Genomic DNA, 20,944 nt, shown 5'->3' on the forward strand with positions numbered 1-20,944 from the left:
GGACTGCCACTCGTCCACTGCGTTGTGCATCATCAGCGTCTCTACGATCGCGTTTGAAGTCAGCAAACAATAATTTTATTGTTGTTTCTGATGGAGTGGAGTCTCTATAATACTTCTGAAGCCATTGCTTCGCTTGAAACGATTTTTTTTCCATCAAGAAGCAGTGCAAAAATAAAACACGAAATTCTTTTTGGTTCATTGCTCTGAAAATAACAAAAGTAGCTTCACTCTTAGCTCAATAACTCACGACTTAGTGAATAAAATATCATGAAATTTTAACAGCTGTCTTCTTAAGGTTAGTACTAACTAAAACAGAGGTGAATACAATAAAACTAGTGCCATCTATGTATTAGGCCCGGGACTTCTCAGTCCATGTGTAGCCCCCACATCTCTAAGCGAATGGGGGTGTTTTTTATTTCTAATATTACAAAAAAATGGTTTCCCAAAATGTTTGACAAAAAGGTGTATTTTTTTTCTTTTTTTCAAAACAAAATTTCAAAAAAAATTTAACAAAAACACTTTTTTTTTCTAATAATAAAAAAAGGTTTATTAATTTATTAAAAAAAATTAAATTTTTTAAAAACAAAAACAAAAATTATTAAAAAAAAATAAAATTTCTTAATAACAAAAAACATTTTTTAATTAAATTAACAAAAAAAATTTATTAGGAAAAAAATTTATTATTTTAATTATTATTTTTTTATTACTAAAAAAAATTTTTTTTTGTAAAATAATAAAATAATAAATTTTTTTTCCTAATCAAATTTTTTTTTTCAATAATTTAAAATATAATAATAATATAATATAATTAAAAAAAAATTTTTTTTATTATTAAAAAATTTTATTATTTTTTTATTATTAAAAAAAATTTTTTTCGTTTAAATCTTTTTGAAATTTTGTTTCGGTTATGAAAAAAAAAAAATTACAGTTGTTTGTTAAACATTTTTGAATATCATTTCTTTTTTGTCATTTTAGAAATTAAAAATAATTTTTTTTATATTAATAATAAGAAAATAATAAAATTTTTTAATAATAAAAACAAATTTTTTTTATAATTTAATAAACATTTTTTTTTTTAATTTAATAAAAAAAAAAACTTTTTTTATTATTAAAAAATTTTATTATTTTATAATTTTTTTATTATTAAAATTTTTTTTGTTAAATATTTTTGTTAAATTTAGTTTTGTTTTTAAAAAAAAAATTACAGTTTTTTGTTAAACATTTTAGAAAGTCATTTCAGTTATGTCATTTGTCATTGAAAATAAAAAATAAATTTTTTTTTAATATTTCAAAATAAAAATTTAGACCAAAATGTATGAAGTGTCAATTTCACAGCTCTGTACTACAATTTTTAAATTGAATTATTAAATGCTTTCCCCCGGGATCTCAAACCAGGGTGATACCTGATGGTAGTCAGGCACCAACCCACTTGTCTACGGGGGCCGCCATCTGAAAATGATCAACAAATGTATTTCTTTATAGAAAAAAATGTATTACTTTTTTCAAAAAATGTTTCAAAGCAAGATATTTTTTTTAATATTTCGCTTTAAAAAAAAATGTATTTCTTTCAAAATAATGTTTTTTTTTTATAAATATTTCTTATTTCAGAAAAATGTATTCCTTTCAAAACAATGTATTTTTTTAATGTAATTTTTTTCAAAAAATTTTATTTCTTTCAAAACAATGTATTTTTTTTAATGTAATTTTTTTTTCCAAAAAAGTTTATTTCTTTCAAAACAATGTATTTTTTTAGTGTATTTTTTTTCATAAATATTTTCTTTTTATAAATATTTCTTATTTCACAAAAATGTATTCCTTTCAAAGCAACGTATTTTTTTTAATGTAATTTTTTTTTTTAATTTTATTTCTTTCAAAACAATGTATTTTTTTTAATGTAATTTTTTTCCCCCCAAAAAATTTTATTTCTTTCAAAACAATGTATTTTTTTTAATGTAATTTTTTTTCCAAAAAATTTTACTTCTTTCAAAACAATGTATTTTTTTAGTGTATTTTTTTTTCAAAAATATTTTCTTTTTATAAATATTTCTTATTTCACAAAAATGTATTCCTTTCAAAACAATGTATTTTTTTTAATGTAATTTTTTTCCCCCCAAAAAATTTTATTTCTTTCAAAACAGTGTATTTTTTTTTTCAAAAAATTCCTTTTTCTCAAAACAATGTATTTTTTTACATATTTCTTAATTCAGAAAAATATATTTCTTTCAAAACAATGTTTTATTTTAATGCAATTTTTTTTTCAAAAAATTTTATTTCTTTCAAATCAATGTATTTTTTTAGTGTATTTTTGTTTTTTCAAAAAGCTCCTTTTTCGCAAAACAATGTATTTTTTATACATATTTTTTAATTCAGAAAAATGTATTTTGTTTCAAAACAATGTATTTTTTTTAATGAAATTTCTTTCTTTCAGAACAATGTATTTTTTATAATATACATATTTCTTATTTTGGAAAAATGCGTTTCTTTAAAAAAATATATTTTTTTCTTTTTTTGTAATGTAACATTTTTTCAAAAGAAGTGTAATTTGAAACAAAAAACACATTCATATATAATATTTAACCTAAGCATTAAAAAAATGTTTCGAAGAACCGAAAATATTTCGCTTTAAAAAACTATACCAAAATTTTCAACATTGAATAAATTTTAAAATTATTTAACATTTAGAAACCAAATTTCCGATACACTTTTTATTATAACCAAGCCCACAAATAAAATAATTTTTAGAATGAGATTGTCGTCAATTCTTCCCATCCAAAATACTTGGATCACTTGGCATGGAACCGCTCACTTACCTACTTACTTGAAGCAATAATAAGCACAACTCGCTCCAACACTTGCTTTCCTTCTACGACATCCTTAGCCAGCTATGCACTTTAAACCATTACACAGGCTGTTTGACTTACTGGGAATTTTTAATGCATTCCTCCACGCCCAGACGGTTGTGGTAGTATGGGTGTGAGTATGAGTAAATATGCCTCTGTGTGCTAGCATTCCCATTGCAAGAGCATAATTCAACTACGACTAGAACAACAAAAACAACAAGAACAGTGTCAACTCTTGTTGCAACAGCAGCAGCAGCAGCTGCAAGTAGTACAAAAAAATTGGTCATTAATTTTATATGAACAGGGTAAACATTAAATGGAAAAGTGGTTTTTGCAGTTTTTCTCCCCTCATTCACTTACGGTATTACGCTTTTATGAGATGCTCATGGGAAATGGCACACGAAAGTAAGAAGAAAAAGTTAAATATTCAAATAAAAGAAATTTAACCAACAAAATAATGGCTGCAATGCATTTTCGCACCTACAATAAAAAGTGTTACATTACGAGCAAGTGCAAAAATAAAATGAGTTCTAAAAAGAGAAATGAATGCATGAAGTGTGGTGAGCAACTGTTGCTATTGCGCGCACTCGCGGCAATTTACTTAATGTGTGCACGCACACACACACACACAAATAAAAGTACCCGCAAGCATATTTACGCGTACATATCGTAGATAGAGAGCAAATTTATTGCATGCTTTTAGGCGAATTTGCGTGCATTTTTGATTTATGTGCACTTAACAAAGTCACAACGTATTTTTAACATTCAACTAAAATAATTATTTACTTTTGCGAATAATAGCTTAAATTGTTGGAATTGCTATTTTTAGAAAAGTTAGGTATTTATTTGCAATATTTTTGGAAAGCAAATCTCACTCGGTTATAGCTGATGTCGCAATATAAAGAACGTAGAATACGCTCAGTGCCAGGAGGATAAAAATAGAACCTTTTACAAATGGCAAAAAAATGGTACGGAAGCGCTAATTTGATTCTTGGAGAACCCTCACTGAAACCAACCAACCAACCAGTAAATCGAGAAAATTTAGTTGTCACAAAAAGTGGTGATCCACAAGGTAGAGAACTATCTCCATTATTTAGAAACATGTCGCTGATTTGCTGAAAGAAAACTTCGAAATAAGTGCTTTTGAAATTTTCAATTTGCTATGCCTCCCTAATTCGAGCTAAAGAAGTAAAGGGGACCCTGCTAAAAGATGTTGCCATGAATTTTTTATACAGCGTACAAGAGCAGCTGGCCATTCCTGCTTACTCATCCAAAAAAGCTTGGTTTTTGGTTATGACGGTCTTACTGAAATCGAGCGAATCACTTTAGTAATTCGCTTTGAGGAGTAAATAAAGCGTTTTTCAATAGGTGCGCTTCAACTTTTTTCCGATAGGGAGGGCGAACGACGCAATATTTTTTATTTTTTGCTTGCCATTTGTAAACTTCATTAGTAAACATTTCATCATGGAACGCTACACACTTGAGCAACGATTGCAAATCATGCAAATTTTGTATGAAAATAATCGTTCTGTTGCTGCTACTTTAAGAGCATTACGGCCATTTTACGGTCCATTTAACAAGCCGTCCCGTTTTGGGGTTATGTGAAGTCATTGGTCTACAGTAACAAGCCGGCGACGATTTGTGAGCTCTGAGCCAATATTGAACGCGAAATTGCTGGAATTTCGGCCGATTTATGCAAAGAGTGGTCGAAAATTGGGTTCAACGATTGGACTTCGTAAAACGTGCACGCGGTGGTAATGCAAAAGAAATCGAATTTCATACTTAAATGTGTTAAAAATTAGTTAAAAAAGTCAAACCGTTTGTATTTTATTCAAAAAAAAGTTGAAGCGCTCTTACTGAAAAACGCTTTACTTTGAGTCCACCCACCTGACACCTGACCCATGTTCATCCTCACTTAGTCCAAGTGAGACATTCTTCACTCACACTCCATCAAGTGAAGAGTGCAGTGGGTGCGGCATTTGCAGACAGGGTCTGGTGAACCTAATAAAAGGTTTGGTGTTGGAGTATTCTGCGAGGAGCTACACATCAGACTCAAATCTAAGCTACCGGACCACTGCTGGGAGTTCCAAGCAGTGGTATTTGCAACCGAAAAACCATCTGATTGGCTTTTGACTTGTGTAATAACTGTCAGAGAAGTAAATTTCTACTCCAATAGCCAAGCGGGAATTATAGCTTTAAGCTCAGTGATGGGGCATTCGATAGGAGAATGATTGACTTCACTATCGATTGCATTCGAACTCTTTTATATAAGACTCATCAAGGTACTTTATCATAGTGACATTGCAGGACAGAGAATAATGAGCTGGCTAGACAGGAGACCTGTGAAGTAGTTGCCCCGCGAAATGAGAGGATTGTGATCCCTGTGGTATGCACCTATGGTGGGCTTATCGTCAACTCGCCACATGTAGATCGGAGACGTTCGAGCGATCATCTGAGTTAAACAAATCTACGATGTATGCACGCTGTGATCCTTGGCTTTGCTTCGATTGCCTTTTGCATCAGCTATAGGGAGGATGAGAAAGAATAAACTCAACATCTTCTTCTTTCTCGAGGCGAAGATTAAGACAACTTGACCTTCAATTTTTTGCTACTCCTGCTGATATAACAGGCCATGACATTAGACACCTGATGATCTTCATCAGCAACATGAAGCGGTTAACTTAATCTTATCTCAGTCACCGGGCGGTCGTCATCCACAAACTCCCACAAAGGGAGCCGGAATCGTACCCTCCCCCGCGCTTACACCCTTCATGTGGTATTTGGCTAAGCTTTTCTTCCGATTTAAGGTGCGAGTCTTGATGTTAAGCCATAAAAGGATGGGCCACAGTTTTAAGCCGACTCCGAACGGCAGGTGATTTTTTACAGGAGAATTTACATGGCAGAAATACACTCGTAAGTTTGCCATTGCGTGACGAGGGATGACCGCAGTTATTTTCCTATGATTTGGTGTTTTATACGCGGAGACTCGAACGAACCCGTGCACTTCTGAATAGTAGTCATGCATCAACCCATTCACCTAGGGCATACCTTAGTAAGAGCTTTAATTGAGTGGATATATCTGATACCTACGTATGAGATAAATTGACACATAAAAATCAGACAAGCGGGTGAGACCATAACTGAGCATAGCACAAGCAACATTAAATGGGCAGTGATTGAGATGCTCTGAGTCCATGAGAAAGCAGATGTCCATCTATCAGGCAGAAATACTATATTTCCAATAAAAAGATGTGCAGATATAAAAATCATACACACCTACCGAAATCGGTGAGCCGAGTAGTTATAAAATTCTAATTAGGTAACGTTTAACCTAGTGCTGGAGTGCCTTAGTAAACCCAACATGATTGGCTAGACGACTAAGTTTGGTTGCTCTACGCATCGATCGGCGTCAACATTAAAGATCGTCAACATGCCGTTCATCAACGACCAAGACGTTCCAATAAATTTGTTGAAGCAGTGAGGCAGAGCGTTGCCCAGGAGCCAACAGTGTCGTATCGGCGTCGCGCTCAGCATTTTGGCGTCAGTGAAACCGCAATGCGGCGCATTTTAAAGGATGATTTACATTTGTTTCCATATAAAGTGGAATTGACACAAAATATATTGCCGAGAGACCTATCACATTGCTTGGAATACGGCCAAACAGTCGCTCGAATGGTTGACACTGAACCCAATATTTGGAAGCAAATTTTAATAACTGCCGAGGCACATTTTAACCTCTCTGGCAGCGTGAATAAACGATATTGCCGCATTTGGGGAACTGAGAGTCCACACGAGATCCATGAAACGTCATTGCATGACCGGAAAGTAACTGTTTGGGCTGGCATTTGCGCCACATTTTTACGGAGAAAACGAAACGGTCGATGGAAACCGATATCGATGGATGTTGGCTCTTTATGTCTGCCCGCAAATGCGTGAGAAAGGTTTAGGCGCTTACTGGTTTCAACAAGACGGTACGCCATGCCACACTGCGAATACAATAAATGAATTTCTGCAACGAAAATTCCCGGGATGTCTAGTGTCAAAAAGAAGTGACATCGACCTGCCGCCAGAGCACCTGACTTAACCCCCTCCGCCTTCTTTTTGTGGGGTTATCTGAAAAGTAAGGCTTACGCCAACAAGCCGCAGACTATTAACCAGCTTAAGGCAAACATTTGTGCCGAAATCGACGCTATAAAACCCGGACTGCTTGACAAAGTGATGACAAACGCAGAAAAAAGATCGCAGTTTGTGATTGCTAATAAAGGTGGCCACTTGACTGATATTGTATTCAAAAAATAGTTTTAATAAATTGTAAATAACCAAACCAAATAAAAATACCTTAATTATACAAATCAGTTGCTCTTTTTTCAAAGTTATCCAATGTTCTCATACCGATATAAAGGATGGCGCATCCTGTATTAAACGTAACTGTTTCATTCTTCACTGCAACCAGTTTCTTTTGTATGCTATTTTCAATTCCACTTCTTTCTTCATTTTCAGGGCGTCGTTGCCTTCAGCTCGCAAGGCGATCGTATTGCCTTAACACAAATTGAGCAAATGGCGAATGGGAAGTATGAAAAATTGGGTTACTATGATACGCAGCTGGATAATTTAACCTGGTTAAATATGGAGCAATGGAGTGGAGGAAAGGTAAATTAAAACAATAAATTTACAAGAAAATATTACTAGAAAAGGAGGAGAAATATTGTATTATTATGCTTATACTCGTATACGCATGTACATATATATTTGGCAACGAAACTTTAAAATTTTACTTCTTTCATTTAATCCGCAAAACTATAAAATTTGGCTTCTTTCTTTCAATCACTCACAATTTTCTTAATGCCTTTCATTCGACTTTCTTCGTGAGTACCTTAATTTTTTGATAAAATAACAGTTTTTACTATAAGGGAAAAAGTAACAAAAAAAGTTCGATTTTTTTTCCAATTTTTTTTTTTAATGCTAAAAATTAAATTTTATAGGGAATAAAAAAAAACTTAAATGATTTATCAATTTCCTAGAAACTATTAGGCCCATTTGAAAGTAGTGTAGATATGTTTTAATAGGAAAATTTCATTATTTTTCACTTGCTCTTCCTCGTACTAAGGTACACATGTTTAAGTGGAACCACTTTTTTTTGCTGAATACGAAAAGCTCCATACATCTAAAAAACTTGTCAACAAGAAAACTTAACTCCGTTTTCGAAACATTCGAGCGATTCATCATAAGAATTACCCTATTGCTTGCAGTGTCTTTCGGGCGGAAGTACTGGCCATTGGGGAAGCTTGTAGGCTACTAATCGCAATCCAGGCACTGGATTCGGCGACAACAACCTCTAAACTGGTGGAACAAAGCAGGAATAGCCTTAGCAACTTGAGTGAAAACCATAAAGTAACCTTAGTCTGGGTTCTGGGACACCGGATTGAAGGTAAAAAGCGGATGAACTGGCAGGAAGGGGATCCGCCATGAATAATACTCTTGCAGAATCGGTATTCACATCATTTGGTGCAGTCAAGAGTGCAATTTCCCTAAAATACCTCCGACTCGCGGATTGCAGATGGAGGGACCAGATGAAATGCACAGTTAGCAGAACGTTATGGCCCACCTACAACCTCAAGCAATCATCGGCAGTAATAAGCATGAAACGACGGGACGTCTGTAGATTAACGGCAGTCATAACGGCTTTTAGTCTGTGGAAGAACAAGCCGGCAAAATGGGCATCACTCACAATACATCGTGTCATAGTTCTAAACAACCGGAGAAAAAGGAGACAATCTTCCATTTCCTCTGCGAATAACCTGCCCTATGGAAGAACAGAATGTTAACCCTGGGGAAACCGCTGTTCGAGAGTCTTGAACAGCTGTCTGGCTTAGATGTCAACAACCTAATAAGGTTCTTGAACCGCGCAGACTGGATATAGTCTTGCTGTAAATAACCGTTAAGCAAGTTGGTAACAAGGATGTGGCAACAAAATGGTGCGGAAGTGCTAGTTGGATTCGGGAAGAATCACCACTTAAACCAATACACCAACGGTCTACATTTTTGCTATAAACCAGTGCTATTAACCGAAGAACCATTCCGATTTATGCTAAAATCGTATTGCGCAGCGCCTAAAAGGTCTCACTCACTCAAGCTCCATGCTTCTTATACATATTATTTTAGTATATATATTATACTATATATTTAGGTTCATGTAAACTATATACTAAAACAAAAACCATGCTACTCAAAGTTTCAAAGTTTGTATATTATAAAATTAATAAAAATTCAGCAAATTTTCAATGAAATTCTGAACCTTTTATTGAGAATTTTTAGAAAAATTCCAAGTATGCAGTTTTGTACCGCATTCAATTTTTTAATTTTGCAGTTAATGTGGCTCACAGTTGACGCTGATATTAGACAATCATTCTTAACGTGTTTTATGTATTTTTCCATACAAAGAATGCTAGAAATTTTTTTATAAGTAGAAAATCCACAAGACCGTCAGCAAAAAAAGGCTAAAAATCTAAGAGATTTTTGAGCCATCTTAAACTTATACAATATTACATGCATCAACATTAAGTGGGCAACAAAACGAATTCCCAATAAAGAATTTGGAATTTTCATTAAAATTTGAGGAATTCTTTAAAATTTCGTACAAAGTTTGTAAGGCTTAGTAAAAACGTATGAGGTGGGTTCAAAAAATAAAGTGATTTTAATTTTTCTCAAAAAATATTTATTTATTCAACAATTTCTATCTTATCTCCCTCAAAGTAATCCTCTCAGATATAATGCACTTGTGCCAGCATTTTTTCCAATCCTCCAAGCAGTTCTTATATACACTTTTTGGTATGTCCTTGAGCTCTCTCAATGATTCGGTTTTCATCTCCTTAATCGTCGCAAAACGCCATCCTTTCCTGGGTCTCTTCAATCTTGGGAACAGAAAAAAGTCGCATGAGGAGTCCAAATGAGGCATGCTAAAGCTATGTTTTTGGCCAAATAATCTCTCACAAGCAAAGGTGAATGAGCAGGTGCATTGTCATGATGTAAAAGCCATGAATTTTTTTCACAATTCCGGTCGTTTTTTTCTCGTATTGCTTCACGTAAACGGCGCAAAACTTTAAAGCAATACTCCTCATTTACCATATGACCTTGTGGTAAGAACTTCTGATGCGCTACTCCATGGTAATGGAAGAAAATAGTGAACACAGCCTTGACATTTCATCGAACTTGGCGTGCTTTTTTTGGACTTGGCTCTCCTGGACTCTTCCATTGGGACAATTGGGCTTTGGTTTCGATGTCAACAACTATATACCCATGACCCGTCCGCAGTTATATCTCTTTTAAGCAAATCTAGATCATCGTTGACGTGATTCAAACATTCCTGAACGATGCTCATGTTACATCGTTTTTGGTCAAAACGAACAAATTTGGAACGAACTTTGCTGCCACACGCTTCATGCCTAAAATTTTCGAAACAATTGCATGGCATGAGCCAACCGACATGCCGATATGCCGACATCCTCAGCAACTTCTCTTATTTTGATGCGACGCACCTCCATAACAATTTCTTTTAACAATTTTTTAAGCTGATGGCCTAGTCGCTAATGCTTTTTAATTCATTGTGATTGTAATTCATTACTTTTCCAATTTCCAAAAAAAAAAAAAAAACCAATTTCTTTCACTTTCTCATCATTTTCATCGATTGTTGATGTGCTGGGGCGGCCAGAGCGAGCATCGTCATTCACATCGTCACGTCTTCCTGTGAAAAGCTTGTACCACTTGTAGACATTTTTTGGACTCAGAGTACCCTCACCGTATGCCACTGTCAACATTTCAAGTGTTTTTGAGCAGTTAAACAAAATTTGATGCAACTTCTTTGTTTCATTTTTTCGATAGCAGAAAATCACCGAACACGCAAAACACTTGCTTTATTTATGCCTGTCAGAAACAAACCAAAAATGATATATTGCTAAAGCCGTGAACTTATCTTTGAGACGAGTGTAAAAACTTAAAAAAAAAAACTAATAATCGAAAGTCGAATGAACGGAGCCCGGAAAACTTGAAAATTCACCTTATTTGTTTTAACTCACCTCGTATATGTGCGTAAAATTTAAGGACTATTACAGTACTTTGTCTCAGAATCACTATACATCACTAGTTATTATGCTTTCATTTCCAATGGTAGACACTTGCGAGTTTAAGGTATTTTCCCCTGGCACTCACGGCATCACTAGAAACTGCTTTCCGAACGCTTTTCCCCCAAACATGAAAAGTTTAGGCAAATTTCTCCATCAGCCCACCTTTCACCAGATAAAATAATTCTCAAGTCGTTGTTGCTTACGAAAAGATAACTTCAGCTTTCCTACAGACATGATTCAACTGGCCATTACCTGCCGGAAGTTTCGATAAGTAAGCTTTGGCACGCAATAATGCGAAGTTTTAAAAGCTCCCAATAATCTTCATCATTTCATTTTCACTACGTTCTGCAGATGTGCATCTGTGCCACTCCAAATACCAACAGCGCCTACCTTCATATCGACTTACTTAAAATTCAAGTAATAAAATGCGCCACGCTTTGACTTAACAGCTCAAAGTGCACTTCAACCAAACTCTGTTTGTGCGCGTGTATGCCAGTGCAGCCAAGCCTACATCTGCATATAGAAGTGCAAGCGTCCTTGACTTGCATGTGTTTGCATATTTAAGAAAATTATTCAAATGAGCCTTCACTTCAATGCACTGCGCTGACATTCACAGCCAATGGCCAGCTCTCTCTGTTACTCTCTACTCTACGCCCATTGAACTTGAGCAGGTGATAAAATGAATATCACTTCGCTGCTAAGCAACACACACACAGCCACACACAAACACTAAAAGCGAAAAAAAGGAAAAATAGAAGATACAAGTGACTATGCAAAAGTGAGTGGCGCTTTATAAAGCCTTTTACCAGTGACTGCTGTTGATTTGCTGACGGAAGTACTTGAGAATAAATCATTGCTTCTTTGGACGAACTGAGAACAGCAACGACAAAGCCGCGACCAATGCCGACATCAAATGCAATGACAAGCTAGTGAGTGGGCAATAAGAGAAGTGAATGGAAATAAAAAATATATACATACATACATAGATATCACAGAAATCGGCATATCAAGCAAAAAAGTAAATAAAATAAAGTAATATTAAATGGAGTTGAGTCTATGAGCGAACGTGGAGGAGTTGTAAAGCATAGAAAGGTATTCGTGAAATTGAAGGATTATTTGATTTCGAGCAGCAAATGGATGTGAAAAGTGCACTTTGGCAAGCGCCACTGAGCTTTGAATTGAATTCGCAATGCCGACGCCAACACAGCTGGCTGGCAAAAACAGGAATAGTTCATATACCTGTATTTATCTACCTATGTATGTGTGCGCTTCATTCCTTGCCCATACATTTGTCTATTTTCACTACGTCGGCATTCGTTCGACATTTTAATAGGCAAGCAGAGTTAGGCAGTCGCAGAGACAGTTGTCTTTGGTTAGCTCAATCGCAGGCAGTTGTGTGTGTATTTGGATAGCGATTTCGAGTGCGGCGAGTGAAAATTGATTACACTCATGCACTCACTCACACACACGCGCACACAGTAAGCTGCCAAGCTAGCAGTTATTTGAAATCGAAACGCTGGCTGTTAAATATATCCAGCGTGGAGCTGCAAACGAAAAACGGTTTTTTTTTAATGCAAAATTTCTTTCCCTCCTACTTCTACTCTACAAACGTACTCGCACCCTCAAAGGTGTGCATAATTTGCTTGGATTCGAGTTTGGATTTGTTTTGGCCAAAAAAGTGGTGTTGCAGTCGATTGTGGCATGTTAGGTGCAGCAGCGTATGAATGATATATTTACGGTGAAAGTGGTGCAAATTGCATTTAGGGGAAGTGCGAGAGAGAACGCTGAAGCGGTGTGTGAATTTCAAGTGAACGGATGGCACTTTAAGCGTAACGGGGCAGGTCGTTATATCCTTTCGATTGATTTTGAGTTTTTTTCTTTGATGAAAAACAGTGAAGTTTAAATGCTGCTAAGCCTCGTTTTAGAGAATTTGAAAAAATTCAGACTACTGTAGAGAAGACACCTTTAGATTTGAGATTTTAAAAGGCGTATAATTTACAAGCCACATGGAAAATTCAAAACACTAAAATTTCGAACCACTAAGGTTAGGTCAGACAAATCTTCGTCTGAATAGACAAGGACAATGGCAAAAAGGTGAAGATTGTGAAGATTGTCTCTTCCTTTTCCTCATCAACACAACTTCCACAGAAGACATGTGCTTGCACACCCATCCTTTGGGCGTGTCTACCTATTAGGCAGTGCCCCGTTATGACCGAAATGAGTGTGCTAAGACTGTGTTTATTTTGGCCAAGCAAAGATTCTGTGCGTTTAGCATTGAGGGTGGGCCATAGTTCACGAGCGATTTTGCAGGTGTCTTTATTACGCCATCTTTCGTTTGCTTTCCTTACGATTTATTTCAAGGATGCGTAGTTTACATGTTTGCAAGAGTACCCGTATGTCGTTATCTATATGCTCATCGGTCCATTTCGTCCTGAGTCTCGTTAGTTCATCGGCTCTGCAGTTCCCCTCAATATTGCGATGGCCAGGAACCCATATTATCCTTAAGCGAAGGACCACTCAGCCATCTCGTTAAGAAATGTATGGTATTTCATGCCTACCTTGGAGGTTGTCGACTCTTTTGTGAGGGATTTTATCGCCGCCTGGCTGTCAGTGAAACTGTAGATGTGATTTCCAGATACCGCATCACACTGTACCAGCGTCGCGGCTTTCATTATTGCCATCACTTCAGCCTGGAAGACACTACAGTAGTCGGGGAGCCGAAAACTGAAGGAGCTCCCCTGATTCTCGGAGTGTACACCTTCGCCCACCCTGCCCTCGAGCTTTGAGCCATCTTACATCGTCCCGCTCGCACTCTTCCCTTCAGGGTAGGAGGGTCGTGAACGTTGTAATGGCAAGTGTAGGCGGGAATTCATAGTCCACCAATCTGGTAAGCTCCGAAGTGCCAGCCCGGAATTTTGCCGTGACCGTAGCTCTTATTTGACCACTTACTTAGACTGTTCAGCCTTATTGCCGCACTGCGCGCGATATATTTTGCCTGCAGATATACCGGCAGGAAGTTTAATGTCGCATTTTCGATGGTGTGGTTGACATCGCGCCAGTTATAAGAACCGATGCTAGTCTTTGAACTTTGTCAAGTTGTTTAATATTCTCACCCTTCTCAAGGGCATTCCACCATATTACAATACCATAATAGAGAATAGGCTTAACCACTGCTGTGTACAGCCAGTGTATCATTATGGGTTCCAATCCCCATTTCTTTCCAATTAGCCTTCCGTAGGAGTGAAACGCCATCATAGATTTGCGTACTCTATCTGCGACTGTGAGCCCCCAATTTAGCTTCCTATCCAGTACAAGTCCTAGATATTTCGCCTTTTCTGTTACTCTAAGTGGTTTCCCTCCTAGGAATATGTGTTTAAGAGCAGGTGTTTTATGATTTCTGCTAAATAGTATCAGATCCGTTTTTTCCGGATTTACTTCAAGTCCTCGACTTTTACACCAAAGTGATAGTCTATTGAGGGATCTTTGTTGAAGATCGCATAAAGTTGGAAGGTGCTTCCCCAAGATTGCTATAACAATATCGTCGGCATATGAGATTATTTTCCCTCCCATTTTTTCAAGTTCTTGAAGAAGATTATTGATTATTGCACAGAAGTGGAGAGATTACCCCACCTTGGGGTGTGCCCCTGATCGGGAATTTCTTGGTGGATGTGTCACCCAAATTTGCGATTATTGTTCGCCCAGTTAGCATTCGTTCTATAAACGAGACTAGTGCCCTGTTTACACCCATTTCCGCTAGGGAAGTTGTAATAGCCTCCGGATAAATATTATTGAAGGCACCCTCGATGTCTAGAAAGGCAGCGAGGGTGTATTCCTTGTAGTGAAGTGATTTCTCAACCGTGTCAACTAGCGCGTGGAGCGCTGTTTCCCCTGATTTTGCGTTGGAATGCTGCGAATGATGATGATCATCTTTGGTTGTTGTTATTGTTTTGTTTCTTTTACTGTTATTTCAAAATCCAGCCGGAATTTTGCTAGTACCAAGTTATGATTTGTTCCCGTGTTAGCCGAACCCAGCAAACAATCATCACAGATTTTTGATGGAGGTATTTTTCTATTGGCGCTAACGTAATCAATAAGCGAGATATAATCTCTCGAGTTTTTGAAAGCATACTTATGCTGGCTTCCGGATCCGGCGCTGAAGTCGCCCAATAATATCTGTTAATCATTTCCTGGTATATAGAAAGTATTAATGTCTTAACCACTAAAGTTCAGCAACGCGAAATTGCATAAGTGGAACCAAAATTATAACTAAATGCAACAGAAAAGTATACCAAAAGACTCCACTCATACGCCAACCATAAACCTCTATGAGGGAACATGTCGAAATTAGCATTTAAAATTCCAAGTTATAAATTGTAGACCTTCTACTAAATATGCCAATAATCTAATAATAAATTCCCACTCAATATGTACGTCTAATTTGATTTTAAAAAAAGAAACTCAAACTCAAAGCACCCATTCCAAACCTATTCAAACTTTTCTTAACAAATTATTCTTAAAAAAAAAAAAAAATAACACAAATAGTTCGGAAACTCGTCAACTGCAACTTTAGAAAACTGCATACATTAATTTACATATTTTCATTTCACTTCATTCTACATATTTTCTCGATATTTTCAAGTTTTCTTATCTGCAAAAAAAAACAAATACAAAAACAACCTTGCTTGCATTCCAACTCTCAGCGCACTCATTAAAAACTTCCTGCTCTCAAGCGCTTCATGTCACAAGTACGTCGCAATTAATCGCTGCTTCTACTCAGCTGTACTTCTATTCGACCATGGATTTTTCCTCCATCTCTCCTTTCCTTCTTCTTCTTGCTATCAACCATGCGCCCTGCACCACAGCATCAATGACAGTTCGATTGCCTTAATTACTGATGAAGTTGTTCTGCTTGCTACACAACTCTCTGCTAGCAATTGCATATTTGAATATTACATAACCCCAGCTACCTCAGAGACTTTCTTGTTTGCTGCCTTTGCAATCCACTTTCTGCTTTTAGCCTTGCAAACTTCGTTCATAGTTTGACATCTGCATGGCAATGCAGTTAAATTGCTGTCGCTTGTAAATTTTTTGAATGTTAATTTTGCGAAATGCCACTTTATGCCAATTCGTCTTCTTTACAGTTTGCTCTTCCCCACTTTATTTTTTACATGGTTTTTTTTTTTTGTAATTTTTCCAAATCTCACTAGAATTGTTCGAGCAAAAACGTTTAATGGCAAAAGTCGCAGGCATTGATTGATTTTGACTAAAGCAAATTTTCTCCGTTGTTCCTCTTCCGTTGCTTTCCAGGGAGAAAAAATTATTTAATTTTTTTCGATTAGCAAAGAGTTCAAGCCTGACATTCGAATGAATTATTAAATTGGGGAAATGCTAATCGCTGTACGTAAGTTTTCTGCTTTTTGAGGGCATTGGAGATTTCCGTGTGTCCTACTTTTGTGAGAATTCATTGTTGGGTTGAGACAAATGCTTCTGCAAACAAGAATAAATGTATCTAATTGATCGGACATCGAATGTTACGTATACGCCTAGTGACGCACTTGAGTCGCATGCGTGAAAGTAGTGTGGAAAGGATATTTGTACTAGCAGAATAAAAAATTAAACTTTTTTTTTTGTTTTCAAATACTACAATAAAAAAAAAATTATTTATAGGACAAAAAAATCATCTTTTAAGTGCAACGGAATATTTCGACTGACTAATTATAGAGGCATGAAAAGTAATAATTTTAACAGTGGATATAAATTGTCTATCAAAAATATTCTACAAAATCTCTGTTGTACATTAAACTAAATAACTTGCAGCACACGTCCCTTATAAGATTGTAAGCTTCCAGAATCCAACTAGCGCTTCCGAACCATTTTGTTGCCATATCCTCGTTACCAACTTGTTTAACGGTTATTTACAGCTTGACTATATCCAGTCTGTGCGATTTAAGAACCTCTTAAACAGCAGTTGACCCAGAGTTAACATTCTGTCCTTCCATAGGGCAGGGCATTCACAGAGGAAATTGAAGATTATTTCCTATTTCTCCGGTTGTTTACAACTGTGACAGGGTGTGTTGTGAGGGATGCCCATTTTGGCGGCTTGTTCTCCGATAGACCATAAGCCAGTTATGACGTCCCGTTAGGCGTCCCGTCGATTCATGCTTATTAATGCCGACGATTGCTTGAGATTATAGGTGGGCCATAACGTTCTGCTAATTTTGCATTTGTCTGGTCTCTCCATCTATATAAATTGTACTCTTGACTGCACCTAATGGTGTGAATACTGATTCTGCAAGAGCGTTATTCATGGCAGATCCCCCTCTTGCCAGTTCATCTGATTTTTCGTTAACTTCAATGTTCCAATGTCCCGGGACCTAGATTAAGGTAATTTTATGGTTTATGCTCACTGTGGACTTATCTTTTAAGGGCAATATCGCTATTCTTTCGGATAGCCAGGCCGCAATTCAGGCATTGGGTTCGGCTACAATAACCTCTAAAGTGGTGGAACAAAGTAGGAATAGCCTCCGATAAATCTGCGATTAGTAGCCTACAAGCTTCCCCAATTGCCAGTACTTTTGCCTGGAAGACGCTGCTGTCTGTTAGAATAAATGCCAGTACCAACACCACAGTCCATTTTACTGCCATCTGTATTGATTGTAGTGTCGAAGTTGTTTAGAGAGAACTACTTATTCCATTGTTCCTTAGATGGAAAGAGAGTGGCAAAATTCCTATTGAATGTTACCGTCGGGACGATGTAGTCAGTTCTCACAGAGATTAACTGAGTTTGTCGCAATAATAGACTAGCATGACCATACGTTTTTTCTCTCCAGCGACCCGCTTCGTTTAACCCTAAATGCACTCATGGTTGCCGTCTTCTTAATATGTAGGTCTATTGGAATAACGTGTGTCAGTGCATTGAGAGCTTCTCTAGGTCGCTTCAATGACTTTGGCACTTTTCATTTAATACCGCATTGATAATTTCGCCTAAATGAAATTTCGCCTAAATTAACTCCAGAAATGGTCAAAGGATTTTCATATTATTATTCCTATACCAAATGAATTTTTAAATAAGAAAAATATATTTTTGGCAAAAGAAAGAATTGCGCAATTAAAACTTAAATGTTCCATAAGCGAACTGACAAAACTATGTAAACACTCCTTCAGCACTCAAATGGATAAAAGAAGGAAAAAGAAAAGAAGTATTGAACTACTCACGACGAGAAGAATGATATAATATTTTTGAAAACAGGATAACAAATAACTAAGTCATAGTAAAAATAACGATTTCGGAAGTTTTTAGAATAATAAAAAAATATTTAATTATTTTTTATTTTTATTTTTCAACATTTGTACAATAATAAATTAGTTAAGAAATATATAACTGCTTAGCAGCGCTAGCAACAAAGACCTTTGGCTGTCTCTAAATTCATAGTAGGTTTATAATAGATTAGTGATTGATATTATGTTCGCCTTAACTAATCGCCTCTTTCAGAAACTTATACAGCTTATTAATGTTTCCAGTGATTGTCTCTCTCAGAAGATTGAGAGTGATCGGAGTGTGTCAATGTTTTGACATTTTACCAATATGTGTATTATCGATGCATACTCATCACAAATTTGGCATTTGCTAGTTGGGGTACGTAGGAAAATATGCCCATGTGAAAGGCTTTATCTTTTGGAATAGGAATTTCAGCGGGAAGATTGATTTTTGTTCGGGATGGATTGATATCAGAATAGTTATGTTTGTAAGTTTTCCAGTCGTCAATTAGCTGTCTGTATCTCTCCCTTGCAATTGCAGCGAAGGTATCATTTTTTGTTGAGCAAGTGAACTTTATAGATGGAGTCATCGCAGCGCTTTTGGCGGCAGTGTCTGCATTTTCGTTGCCTTTGATTCCCACGTGTCCGGGAGTCCACATTAGTCTGATTTTTCTGGTTAATAAGTCCAGTATGAAACATTCTCTTTCATACTCGACTTTTTAAGCCCATATTTAGTTCCTTGCGGTGTACCAGTTGAAGGTAGGAAATAACTTGAAGAAGTACGAAGTAATGAATGAATCTGCCCGATGAGACTTAAACGACACATTTCAACGTGGGACTTGTCTGCTCTTGTTCGCTGTTTATTGTAAAACAATAATTTTATGTTTTTTTTCTTTTTATTAACTATGAAAAATATATCTTTTTATTATAAGGAAATTCTCGAAAATCTCACTTTTTTGTAGAAATTATTTTTTAAATATCAAATCATTACATATAATCCCTATTCTGAAACCTTCTTTAAGGCTCTGCATAAAATATTTATCTTTCATTTTTCTTTAATTTTTAGGTACCTCAGGATCGCACAATTGTACGACGCGTCTTACGCACAGTATCGCTGCCATTATTTGTCTGTATGTGTACAATTTCAAGTTGTGGTATATTAGTAGCCTTAGCACTTATTGTATTCAACATATGGAATAAGCATAGAAGGTGAGTACTTTTTTTGCCATTTTCATTTTTTAAATACTGATGAAGATAATTCCTTACATACATACAATTCTTAAAGAATACATACACTATCTGTACTTATGTTAAAAAAAAGTCGCCTTGAAAAACTCTCACTTTCAGAAGCCTCAAAAAGGATAAATACTTAGTAAAACCATCCTGAACCATCCTGAACCTGTACCATCGTACCGCTCTCGATGTTTATTGATTGACTTAAAACCACTTGATAGCAGACGATCTATTCTATCGTGCTCATTTATTATTCGTATCATTTCTGGATCTATTGATTGTCCTTCCCTTTTAAGTAAAATTCCATTTAATATACCCAATATGAGGCTCCGACAGTACGAAACCTTTAAAATTGGCTTCTCGAGAACCAACTATGGGGTGAATGTTCCGATTTCTGGGGCATGTGCAGATTTAAATATGTTTTTCAATTCTTCTGGCGCTGATTTTACATGGCCGTATGGCATCTTAGTCAATCATCTTAAATCCTTCTTTTCTTATTGTAGTAACTACTAAACTATTGTACATTAGCTTAATATTGTCTGTAAGAATGTATCCACTCAAAGACAATAAATAAATAAATAAATAAAAAATAAAATAAAACAACTGAGAAAAAGAGTTAAAGCAATGACCATAAAATCTCTTCCTTTCTTTTTTCCCGGTATTTTCATTTACTCAATAACCAAACCAATTCTACAAACGTTGAGCAACGAATATTGTTAATTTCAAAATAAGTTAAATTTATTTCTGATGGTAACATTCAATGGTTTTAGAGTTTTTCCGACTATAGTATGGAATATTGGATTGTCTCGGTCGAATATTCCAATTTATATACATATATATTATTGGCGCATACACCATTTTTTGGTGTTAGGTCGAGATTCTCCTTCTACTCGCGGTGTGCACCTTGATGATGTTCCTAATTAGCGAAACAAAAAACGGTTTGCTATTTTTTATTTAAGTATTTTAAAGGTACCTTTCCTTCATTATTTCAGTAAGTAAGTAAAGTATTTAAGATACTTCCAATAGACTACTCAATTCTCCCACTGCTAGTTCCTGCTTTCTCCCAAAGAGCTCTAAATTCGCCGATGGTAGCCTCTGTAAGCAAAATATTCTTCTGACACAATTGATTTGTTTTGTTTTCCTTCTTTCGATCTAAATGCAGAAGTTTCTTATGATAAAATATTTTGTTACGGACAACTACTTTTAAAGTGTTAGATACGTCCAGCAGCGCCAAAAACGCGCTAAAAGAAAAACTGTTTTTAGAAGGCATAACAATAAAAACAAATATAAAAAAATTGTATAAATTGATTATTAGTACTTAAACTTCATACAAAAATTAATTACAAAAATGAATATATAAAAAACCAAGTTGAAAAAAAGTTGCTCCACGGTCTGCATCATTTCTCCTTCAAATGTTGATGGATCTGTAAAAACTAAAAAACTTTTTGTAAAATAAAGTTGTAGTTATAGTCTGTCGAGCCGGATTTTTGAATT

General features: G+C 35.7%; 1 protein-coding gene across 1 annotated transcript in view; it reads left to right on the forward strand.

The window, feature by feature from the left end:
* Window positions 1-20,944, forward strand: part of LOC128863611 (gamma-aminobutyric acid type B receptor subunit 1) — a 290,985-nt gene that overhangs the window by 180,683 nt on the left and 89,358 nt on the right. Inside the window, exons 7-8 of the mRNA XM_054102849.1 lie at window positions 7,341-7,490; window positions 19,284-19,426. Coding sequence (XP_053958824.1) covers window positions 7,341-7,490; window positions 19,284-19,426 — 293 coding nt within the window. The remainder of the gene's footprint in view (window positions 1-7,340; window positions 7,491-19,283; window positions 19,427-20,944) is intronic.

This window comes from Anastrepha ludens, chromosome 5 (assembly GCF_028408465.1).
Source record: "Anastrepha ludens isolate Willacy chromosome 5, idAnaLude1.1, whole genome shotgun sequence".
NCBI classification, from domain to species: Eukaryota; Metazoa; Arthropoda; class Insecta; order Diptera; family Tephritidae; genus Anastrepha; species Anastrepha ludens.